Source organism: Dissoconium aciculare, assembly GCF_010015565.1.
Source record: "Dissoconium aciculare CBS 342.82 unplaced genomic scaffold K489scaffold_4, whole genome shotgun sequence".
Taxonomy (NCBI): Eukaryota; Fungi; Ascomycota; class Dothideomycetes; order Mycosphaerellales; family Dissoconiaceae; genus Dissoconium; species Dissoconium aciculare.
The window spans coordinates 749,878-760,318 of record NW_022984954.1 but is presented as its reverse complement, the minus strand read 5'-3'; the positions used below and the strand labels follow the sequence as shown (position 1 = coordinate 760,318).

The 10,441-nt window shown below is 51.8% G+C and overlaps 8 protein-coding genes across 8 annotated transcripts; 3 read left to right on the top strand and 5 right to left on the bottom strand.

The window, feature by feature from the left end:
- Positions 1-213: 213 nt before the first annotated feature.
- Positions 214-1,128, bottom strand: K489DRAFT_316700 (alpha/beta-hydrolase; the record flags this gene model as incomplete). Its single annotated transcript, XM_033601186.1, has 2 exons — positions 214-263; positions 324-1,128. The coding sequence occupies 2 exons, from the start codon at positions 1,126-1,128 to the stop codon at positions 214-216; spliced, it is 855 nt and encodes a 284-aa protein (XP_033461259.1).
- A 322-nt stretch (positions 1,129-1,450) lies between these two features.
- Positions 1,451-3,009, bottom strand: K489DRAFT_177402 (actin-related protein-like protein 2/3 complex subunit 1A). The gene has a single exon (XM_033599422.1). It carries the CDS (start codon positions 2,871-2,873, stop codon positions 1,773-1,775), a length of 1,101 nt encoding a protein of 366 aa, XP_033461258.1. The 5' UTR covers positions 2,874-3,009; the 3' UTR covers positions 1,451-1,772.
- Positions 3,010-3,300: 291 nt separating this feature from the next.
- Positions 3,301-4,113, top strand: K489DRAFT_408630 (uncharacterized protein; the record flags this gene model as incomplete). Its single annotated transcript, XM_033607501.1, has 3 exons — positions 3,301-3,579; positions 3,639-3,926; positions 3,988-4,113. The coding sequence occupies 3 exons, from the start codon at positions 3,301-3,303 to the stop codon at positions 4,111-4,113; spliced, it is 693 nt and encodes a 230-aa protein (XP_033461257.1).
- Positions 4,114-4,177: 64 nt separating this feature from the next.
- Positions 4,178-4,763, bottom strand: K489DRAFT_408629 (uncharacterized protein; the record flags this gene model as incomplete). The annotated part of the gene is made up of 2 exons (XM_033607500.1): positions 4,178-4,702; positions 4,749-4,763. 2 exons carry the CDS (start codon positions 4,761-4,763, stop codon positions 4,178-4,180), a joined length of 540 nt encoding a protein of 179 aa, XP_033461256.1.
- A 411-nt stretch (positions 4,764-5,174) lies between these two features.
- On the top strand, positions 5,175-6,326 carry K489DRAFT_177339 (uncharacterized protein). The gene has a single exon (XM_033599420.1). The coding sequence runs from the start codon at positions 5,455-5,457 to the stop codon at positions 6,073-6,075; it is 621 nt and encodes a 206-aa protein (XP_033461255.1). The 5' UTR covers positions 5,175-5,454; the 3' UTR covers positions 6,076-6,326.
- K489DRAFT_408628 (proteasome core particle subunit beta 3) lies at positions 6,312-7,100 on the bottom strand (the record flags this gene model as incomplete). The annotated part of the gene is made up of 3 exons (XM_033607499.1): positions 6,312-6,561; positions 6,624-6,972; positions 7,079-7,100. The coding sequence occupies 3 exons, from the start codon at positions 7,098-7,100 to the stop codon at positions 6,312-6,314; spliced, it is 621 nt and encodes a 206-aa protein (XP_033461254.1).
- Positions 7,101-7,397: 297 nt separating this feature from the next.
- On the top strand, positions 7,398-8,426 carry K489DRAFT_400124 (uncharacterized protein; the record flags this gene model as incomplete). Its single annotated transcript, XM_033606981.1, has 1 exon — positions 7,398-8,426. The coding sequence occupies one exon, from the start codon at positions 7,398-7,400 to the stop codon at positions 8,004-8,006; it is 609 nt and encodes a 202-aa protein (XP_033461253.1). The 3' UTR covers positions 8,007-8,426.
- Positions 8,427-9,364: 938 nt separating this feature from the next.
- Positions 9,365-9,973, bottom strand: K489DRAFT_300257 (ribonuclease H-like protein; the record flags this gene model as incomplete). The annotated part of the gene is made up of 1 exon (XM_033600400.1): positions 9,365-9,973. A coding segment is annotated over one exon (609 nt), but the record flags the coding sequence as incomplete, so codon positions are not given.
- Between the last annotated feature and the right edge of the window lie 468 nt (positions 9,974-10,441).

The following is a 10,441-nucleotide window of genomic DNA, read 5'->3' as shown; positions in this document are numbered from 1 at the left end:
GACCGACCGGAAAGCACACGGAGGCTCTAATGACGACAGGCGGGCATCAACATTCACATCTATGACAAACTACACGGGCGTGACGCCAATTGCTTGACTGTCATCACGAACCTGTCCGACGTTTCCGTCTGCAAGATGCATCCTGTTGGCCGAACATGAGTTTTGTCATAATCAACATTGGGATTTTCTCTCTTCGTAATTCATATCTGTCATCTAAGATAGGTGCTTGTTGAACCAATTGATGCCCTGCTTCTCAGCGTCATCTATGAGATAAACATGTTAGCGATGTTCACAACTATTCAGAACATGCGTTCAGAACTTACCCATAGCCTTCTTGTCCTTCTCGCTGCTCCAGTCACCACGGAGTGAGAATCCATGGATTTGCTCGGGATACACGACAATCTCGCTGACCGAGGCTTGGTTGGTCATTCCCATCTCCTTCTTGGCCATGACCTCACGGATCTGTCCGATCTCCTTCTCTCCCAAGAGTGAGTCCTTTTCGCCAAGCGCAAAGCTCACGGGAACCACGATGTCCTCAAAGTCCGCGGGGATAGACACCATGCTCGGGTGGCAGGCGTATGCCGCATCGATACCAGCACCCTCGGCACCTGAGAAAGGCTTCTGCGCCGCGAGGATGGCATAGCGCCCTCCCCAGCAGAAGCCGATAGCACCAACCTTGTCCGTTCCAGGGATCATGCGGACGCTCCGGATGAAGTTCTCGATCAGCGGGCGGGCGACTGCCTCGCGGTGGCGGATCAGCCAGGGACCAAAAGTGGTTCCGACCTTGGCGGTGTTGAGAGCCTTGTCGGCCAGCGAGAGCTTCTCACGCGCCGCGAGGTTCGGCTCCACCGTGTCGAGGAAATCGTGGGGCAGGGCGTCACCCTCGAGCACGTCTGGGATGTAGCAGGTGAAGCCGGCGCGGGCGTAGTTGTCGGCGAGGAGGCGCGTGTTCTTCAGCTCCCAGCCGAAGATGTCGGTGATGAAGACTATCGACTTGGTCGTCTTGCCATCCTCGGGCGAGGCGACATACGTGTGGAGACCACCGATGGTGGTCTCATGGCCCTTGGGGGTGCCTTCGGCAAGCTTGCCTGAGAGGCAGCAGGAGGAAACGCCAACACCGGTAGACATGTTTGCAGGACTTTGATTTACGAGATGTTCCTTGCAAAATAAAATGGGATGTTCCAGCACAAAGTGTCAAGGCACAAAGTAAAAGGTCATCGTCAGGAAACAAAGGTAATGACATACTTCGCCCATCGGTATGACAAGCTAATTGGAGCTGAATCCCGGCCTGAGCGGGACGTAACACTATCGACTGCCCATGGCATCAAGATCAACAGATCGTGAATGATCATCATCGATCTGTCGATCAGCAAGTTCGTCCACACATGTCGGCTGGAAGCAGCTGGGACCGAAGCTCTGAAGATTCGAATGATGATGCATTGACAGAATCTACCCAGGTATATACCTCAATGGGGAGTAGGACGAGGGGAACTTTTAGAAACTATCGTCGAGACAACGTCATGGTGCAGAGAGGGCTGGCTGTTGGGCACGACCTCACCTATCTGGGCAGCTGCACCTGGGCAACGTTCGGGCTTAGGGTTGGGGTTGGATCACTGGGCTCCAGCTGATCGGTCTCCGTCACGACAAGAGTACCACGAGTTTGTTTGCAGCATATATTTCCAGGGACATGACGGAACATTGGTCGCAAGTTTGGATAATAGACTGCGTGGCGACGCTGCGTGAAACCCCAAAATCCTTCCCTCCATAGATCATTACAAAGTCCACACAACCACTCGTCCATCCACACCACCTGTGCTAATCTTGGAGATCTGCTCGGGACTCCCTTGGAAAACCCGGATGGTGTTGATTGTGTTCTGATGAACCGTGTGTAGTTTCGTATCGTCGGCGGCGCCACTGCGACCCTTGAGATCCATAGACTTGAACAAACTCAACGCACTTTCCTCTCGCGCCTGACCATTACCCGCTCCTGCAGGCTTCTCCAAAGAGCCGGTCAACTGCCAGCCATTTTGATTGCCGGAAAGACGATAAACGCCACAATCGTAGCCTGCACAGACAAGTTCAGACTCGGATATCCAGATCAAATCTGCAAAAGGAAGCAGTTGCGTGGAAACGGAAATGACAGCTTTTGGTGGCTGCTCCGGAGCACTCGGGTAGACGATGGTAACGCTACTATCGTGGGCGGTGAACGCCAATGCATCTCCCGACGGGGAGAATGCGACACCATGGATCCAGCCGGCGGTCGCGTTCAGATATTCTCCGCAGACCGTGTTGAATGGTAGCCTTTCACCCCATGCAGTTGCCTCGGGGCGCTCGTCAGTGCCCTTAACGAAAGAGCTGAAGACACGTGCATGTCCATCTGTGCTACCAGCGGCTAGAAGAACAGAGTTTGGGTGCCAGGCCACGCTCGTGACAGTGGAGCGCAGTGGTTTCTTGAGATGCTTAGAAACCCACCAGTCATTCTCCTCCTCGAAATAACAGATGGCAATGATACGTGCACCACTTCCAACGGCGAACTTGTTCTCGCTCGGACTCCAGCGGACACAAGTGGCCGCTCGGTTGATACGTAGAAGCACTAAAGTCGGCTTCCACTCACCAGTCTGACTGGGTTCCCAAACGTACGCATTGCGATCTTGGCTGCAGGTCACGATGCGGCCACTGTGTGGGGCAATGTCCACGCCGGTGACGGTCTTGTCATGACCTCGGAGCTCATCCTGAAGCTTGAAGCCTGCGCCTGAATTGCGAAAGAGCTCGACGTTGTTGTCCTTGCACACGGCCAGCGTACTTCGATCAGCTGAGAAGGAATGGTCATTGATGGGCGCGTGGAACAGGTGGTGTACTTGAGGTGCTGCCATGATTCGAGCAATTTCGTCGATGACGTGTGGAGGTAGATCAACAGTCTGGCGGACAGGAGGGGAGGAGTCTCAACTGTCGGCACAGATATCTGCTGAATCTGATCGTATTGAAGATTGGAGGTTGTGTGATGAAGCGTAACGTTTAGATAGGGCTACGGAGGAGGACATCATACGTCGTTAGTGGGGCAGCCCTGGCGAGTGGTCGCTTGCGGGCCGCACGTGTTGGCACTTGCCTTGTTTGCGGCTAAACCTCGCGAGGCGCGTCCACTGTCTGCGATTATCCAGAAATGTAAATTATTTGCGGCAAGACGACAGTCTGGGCCTCGCGTGCTTGACCAGATCATAACCCACGAGAAGCAGCGCATAGTGCCCAGGTGTCGAAGCGCTTCCTCGTGATCAACGAACGATACTGATTTCATTTTGCATCATGGCTACCACTACGGTCAATGGCAGCAATGGCAACAAGGGGACCGCTTCACGACCAAATCAATCCCTGTACATCCAGAATCTGTCTGTCAAGGAGAAAAAAGAAGACCTACTTCGACTGCTTTACATGACCTTCACATCGGAGGCATCCGTTATCGATGTGACAGTGATGAAGTCGGAGAAAATGCGCGGCCAAGCTCACATCCTGTTCAAAGATGTACAGAGTGCGACGTATGCAATGGAAAAACTTCAAGGCACGATGTTTTTGGACCGACCATTAGTAAGTCTTACGATAGACCATGTTGTTTGGGATTGTGGTATTGACAGCACGTCTGACAGAAAATAAGCTATTCGACCAACCGCTCAAAAACCCTCGATAAGATTCTCGGCACAAACGTCGAAGCAGCGTTTGAACAACCCAAGGCTGCACAGTCAAGCAATCTGCCACCTCCCCCTGGTGGACTTCCGCCACCTCCAAGTGGCTTGCCGCGTCCGCCAGGAGCGTTGCCGGCTCCGCCCGGTGGACTCCCGAAGCCCCCGAGCGGACTCCCTGGCCGACCAGGAGCTCCACCGACTATCGCTGGTCCCTTGAACAGCTTCAACCTCCCACCGGCCCCACCGCTACCTGTAAGTGAACCATTCGTGGATCTGACTATCTTTCAATGTTTCTAATCGTGTCGGTACTTAGGCTGCCAATTCACAGATGGATGTGGATGCAAGCGTCCTGAAGCGCAAACATGCCGCGAGCGATGACGAAGATGAGGACGAAGACGATGGTGCAGAGATGGAGATGAGCGATGACGACGATGATTGAGCGATTGAAGATGCCATCAGTCATGCATGCCATTGCTCCTCCCCTCATGTGCTCATGTCAGACGTCAATTCTCGAGTGTACCTTCGACCGACTGGCTAGCCATCTGAATTGGCACACTCAGGCCGACAGTCGCGCCTATTATGCCAATCCATGCCAGGAGGTAGTCGTCGGGCTGTCCGAATTGGTCGATATGTAAGCTTGCCATTGCAGCCTGAGTCTGACAAGGGTGGATGAAAAAGGACGGCAAGCCGGTCACCGGGTGATCTGAGGTGCTGAGTGCACCTAATATTCCGACGTCTCGTACTGGCATCTTATGGAAGTCTGGGACCAGGATCGAGTGGATGATGTCCAAAGAAGGTGGCAAATGCCAGTGCATGTTGCACAATTGAAAGTACAGAACTGGAACCTGGTAGGAGACTGAATGCACAACATCACAAGACAAGATGGGCGCGACTTCTGACTTGACCACAGCCAGACCGTCCTCGTCTTCATATTCAAGCCCGTACGGAGTCTCGACAGGGTCTGCGGTTTCGATCTGCATCAATGCAGGAGATATCTCTTTCTTGATGCGAAGAAATTTGATACCGAACTTTCAATCCCGTGTCAGCGTTGAAGCGGTGCGAAGAATCATCTACCAGGTAGATGGACATGATGGATGCCATGTTAAGTTATACCTGACAATGTAATCTAACTTCCAGCCAGTTTGAATCTGCCCCGAACTTCTCCCACCTTTCCTGCAGCGCCTCGCATGCCTTCTCGAAATCTGCGTAGGTAATCGACATTCCGCGATGCGCGCATCAGTAATCACTTTGCTATGGACAAGCGTCATTCGCATCTTATGTGGCAGCTTGCTTTTGGTTTGCCTCATACAGGACTTCACATGGATCCGAATTCATAAATCGGGGTCCGTGCGCGTCGGGACTTGCGCAAAACGCAACCACAGTACTTGTGATTTGAAATGTTCGTTCTGTCTGGACATCCTTGGAGATGCCCACACCAAGTATATGCGCAGTGACAATGGCAGTGATTAAGATGTGAGACGCGTGGAGACAAGGGCAAACATCAGGATGTCCTCGTGCATCGTACTCGATCATTGACGGCCCCCCTGGGCCGCCCTCTGGACACAGTCTAGGCATCGACTTTAACCAGCGCACGTCTTGATGCTCCCGAAATAATTCATGACATTACAATAGACTTCAACATCATCATCTTGTCAGTTCTACATATCGTTGCTTCATTGCTACTGCGACTCCAGTTCGACTCACCAACAGAAGATATCGTCACCACTTTCGAGTCACGCAAATCGGTGTATGGTCGTTTAATCTTCTACTGTATTGGAAGATGGGAGCTAGACCTCGCTCCCTCCACCTTCTCGAACTTCCCTATGATATCCGTCATTTAATATATCAGCATCTATTTCCGCCAGAAGCGCAAATCTACATTCAGGTTGATCTCCGATCCTCGCTCTGCCACAGACTCGCACCTCCAGAGCAGCATGAGTTTCCCACGAGTCTCCTGCGGGCCTCACGCCAGCTTCACGAAGAAGCCAGCGCATATTTACATAGCATATACGTATTCAACATCATTGGCACGAAACAAGATTGTTTGATCGTCTACGAGAACTTCTTGAACATGATGCGGCGGCATGCGCGTCCTGGCTGCGAGCCGTGCGCTACAGCTTTTTCGAATGGGCCGCATTCTAGCACCATGTGCATCTCCTTACATTCTGGCGCTGGAGCTACGGCAATGGTTCGAAGGAGACAACGGGGCAAGCAGATGAGGATTGAGGATGTTAGACGAGAGGTGCAGAAAGAAGCCAATTTATACCACGGCTCATCGCAGTGGTTGCGCACTTGCTTGCACGACGTGCGACTCGGTACAGCGACGATTTTCTGGATCCTTTCGGCACTTGTGACAGTGGTCGCCTTGGCTTTCGCATCTTCAGCAGCATATGCACACTGAGGACGTCGCTTCGGATCCCGATTATCAAGAGAGCAGAGGTTGCGCGTACTTCACACACCGTTTAAAGACTCGTGGATATGATACTTCGTCCGATTGTCTCGTTGCAATGATCTTCGTTATGGCCGCAAGCCTTTCGTGCAGCCCTTCATTGATGCTCCGCAAACGCCAGGCCTTAATCTTTCGTGATGTGCAGAGCACACGTAGTATACAATTCCCATCCTCTCGCCCGTTGTGGTTCAGTCTTGCCGTCCCTTGAGCAGTCTCTTTGTGACCTTGTCCTTCTCGATGATGTACACATGTGCACCCCAGCCTGACAAGGCATCACGGTCCACAGCATTCAGTAATGCTTGAGAAATGGTCTCAAACAGGTCTTCGGGCCCGAGATCAGGCTCCCATAGGCCTTCGCAGGTACCGAACAGCTGATCAGAAGCGGTACCGGATACGATGAAATCTTTGGCGAAGTCAATGCAGCCGATCGAGTCGAATCTAATGCCGTCTGTATCAGCAAGGCGGCCATGCGCGATCACGAATCGCTAACCACAACATACCCGCAGATGAAAGGCTTTCCTGTCGTGCCATTTATGCCTGCCACTACCGGACTCACAAACCAGGGCCCGAAACGCCGCTCATACAAACTGCTGCTAACCAGATGTGCGAATGTTTGCGGCGAGATGTCCCGTTCTTCGCGCAACCGGTACATGTTCACCTTGTATCGGAAAAGTTCGCTGACAGTACTGACATCTGTTGCAAGGCCTGTGAGTCCGAGATATACGCTCGAGCCGTATGGGAAGATCTTCGGGAAGTTGTTCGAGACCGTGAGAGCTTGTAGTCCAAGCCTTAGATCGCACGCAATAGCCACACAATCTTTGCCTGCCATGGCCACGCAGGCTCCACCATCTAGAGCCGAAAGTCAGCCCGAAATTCTCAATCTCGTTCCATGATCATGACTGTAACATGAATGACACGCATTTCCATGCTAGCCGTTCATGAGGTATTGACGTACTGATGGAGAATGGGGAGGACATAGTTGCGAGTTCGGCGGATGCTACAAGGTTGCCGGAGAATCTGCAAAGGATGTTGGAACAATCGTGGGAATATGGAAGGGTTGTACGGGATTGAACCAAAGTGATGTGGTGTGTTCGAAGTCAGTATGCAAGTGTCCATAGAGGAACGACTGCGGGAGCTCTAGGCATAGACGACGCGCAGCGACAGCTCCGCAATCCGCGTGCCAAGACATTTGTCAAGTCCAACTTCGAGGCCCTGCGTACGCTGGGAACATCATTGTCGATACAACTTGCGCCAACAATCCATATTCAGCGAATATGGCGACCTCGTTGACGGCCAAACAATACATCGAGGTCGCTCAAAGTCTGCCTCCTAGGCTGCTCAATTTCTTTAAAAAGCATCCTCCACCCTCCGTGGGCGTGCTCTCAAACAACCAGAAGGTTCAATTGATTGCCCGGAGAGACCTCAAAACACTCAACGCTGGCGGCTCTGCAGATGCCGAAGGATCATCACTATCAACCGAATCCGCCACCTCCAATGAATCGACCTCGTCCACGGCAATAAGTCCTTTCCTGTCGCGAAACCCTTTTCTCCCGATGAAGAAGCCGAGGAGCACGACCTGGATCGGGCCATCCATCTCATTACGGCGGCAAGCCGAACTGTACAAGATTGCAATGGCCCACGGAGTCTTGGATCTGATGCCTCTAGGGCCAAAGCATCCAGAAGTTCGAGAACAAAAGCGGATTGAGCAGGGGCTCCGAGTACAAGGAACCGGTATCGGCAAAAAGGTCAAAGGAAAATACTGGGAGCGGACAATGCAAGGCAAGTTGGAAGAGCGGAGGAAGGCTATGGCAGGTATGCCTGAGCTTATCAGAGCATGGAAGCTGGCTGGCTATGGTCGCTACTGGAAGAAATGGCCAAAATAAAGGAGTGATATGTCACCTCGGATGGCATAGAATTTTCGCGCCAACTCCTATTCAGCATGATCAGTCATCATACTGAGCTGCATGGATCTTCGCCGGGAGCGCCGTTGAGGAATCATCAGTTAATTGCCGTCTGGCGATCGATCGAGCAACGAAGATGCATTTCGTCAGAGATCCAGGTTGCGAGTTGTCCTCGCGGAGGGACCTGCATTCTGCATTTTGGGTGATCAGACGGTCCATTACGTTACCTGGCCCATGCGCGCGACGGTCAATACCGCAGGACCTATCAATCGCTGTAGAATATGTATTATAATCTGTATCAGAAGCATTGAACGTTGCGTCCAGAGGCTAACGTTTGACTGTTGTACATCGCTATGTTCAGTAGAAACTATCAATACATATTGAAGGAAGTTCGAGCGCTGTATACAAACATGTGTAAACGACGAACGTAGCTGACCAGCAGCAGCAAACTGCATTCAAAGTTCCAGTTCGACGATTGGGTTCTCCAACCTCTATTAAGCTTATTCAAGTCCAGTAACGCCCGTGACGCCAGCAAAATATTTCCCCGCTCTCAAGACCCAACATAGATAGATGAAATGTTGTAAGCAATAGAGACATGGTCTGGTTCTGGGCAGGCATCAAGGCAAGTTCCTGGCTCCAACGAACCTCACATACTTGCCCTTGATGGATGCAGGCAAGGCCTTCAAGACCTCCTGTGCACGTTCGGCATCGAAAGGAAGGCTTTCCTCCTTGATCGCAGTCATTACATAGGTAGCAACTGTGGTAAGCGCCAATGGAGGTTGGCGGCAGAATGCGGCTACCTGAGTGATATCATAATTCTGTTTGTGCCAGAGATGATACGCACGCAAGGTGGATGCGTTGACTGGTTTTTGCAGACGGGCGCCTGTGTCCTTCTCGTGATCGATCGAAGGTTTGGCGGCCAGGAATGCTTGGGCCCAGGAGTCGGCCGATCGGGTTTCTGGATGTGAAGGTAAGGCGACGCCGGTTCTGGTTCTAAGCGGCAAGGCTGCCGCTTGATTGTTTCCATGCGCGTCGCTCCCAGCATTTGTTTCAGCATACGTATTTTCTGCATGATAGCTTCTCGTAATATTTTCCGTCGGCAGTTTTGGATAAACGATCTCGGAGGCATCTGACCCATCAGTACCCGAGATGTTGTCTGAAGACGACAGACGAGCAACATCCTCCTTGTCGTCCATGACCTCCAATGCGTCGAAGAACTCCTCGCTTTCACTGATTTCGTCTGATATCGAGGACTCTGTGGCCTTTTTCTTCGAAGTAACAGTCTTGCGCTCCGTCCTAAGAACCTTCGTACCGTCGGGCAATACTAACGGCGATAATGTCTCATAGAAAGCTGGTCGAGGGGGTCTTGGATCCATGACAATTCGCAGGTTTTCGAGGGCGTGATACAAGTGAAACCCAGCGTAGGCGTCTGCTGCAGCATATTCGATCTGCTGTGCATTCAGCTTGTTGGACCAGCGACTGACTCTTGTTTCATCTTTCTTCAGCGGCAGTCTGAGAACATCTTTCACTTGCATTGCCAGGCCGCAGAGCTTGAAATTGACCATATCGGGCGACTGCTCCGAATACCTGACTATTCGATAGAGGTGACTTAACTCCATCAGTCCCTTCATTTCGATTTGAAAGAAAGTACGCATACGATTGGCGTCACCAACGACGTTGACACCCGTCTTTGTTATTGACTCAGACTCCAGCAGCGTACGGAGAGAAGGTGGCATGAGCTCTTCAGGAGTGGTTCCCTTGAAACATGCGACATGGAAAAGGCCAATCTGACTTTCACTCGCGATCTGTATCAAAGAAACATTTTGCTTCGCACCGTGCTTTTTCAAGGAAGCAAACGTTTCCCATTCGAGGTCAAAGCCCACAATGGGCTCGTTGAGAAACAATTTTGCCTGTCGTTCGCATGTTTCATATGAAGTACAGTAAAAAACCACGGGAGCTTGTCCTTTGGAGTTTTTGTAAAGCTTGTGAGTCCAATGGAGTGTATTGACATCATCTGATGGCGACTCGGCCTCCAAAATGCTCAAATTGGGGATCCGATAAGTGAGCTCGAAAGGGGTGTCATCGTTCGTCAGAGCGGTGTCACTTTCGGTGGACTCGGCCTGGATACCAGCATCCGAGCCTGCATCATCTTCAACTTGTTCCGCTTGAGCTTCGTCGAACGCCAGCAAACTTCCCATTTTGGGCTCGAGCTCAAGGCGAGATTGACCAGATGGTCGCGGTGTTTGACGTGTGGACTTGATCGGTGTTATGGACCGGTCTGGGACGCTCTGAGGAAAATCTGTAGTGCTTGAGTTTCTTCGCGCTCTACAACCAGCGGCCCAGACATCTGCAGCCCGATTTGTGAGCAAGGATGCTGTCGCGAGGAGGTCAATTCGATGTGAGAATCTTTGGACTGA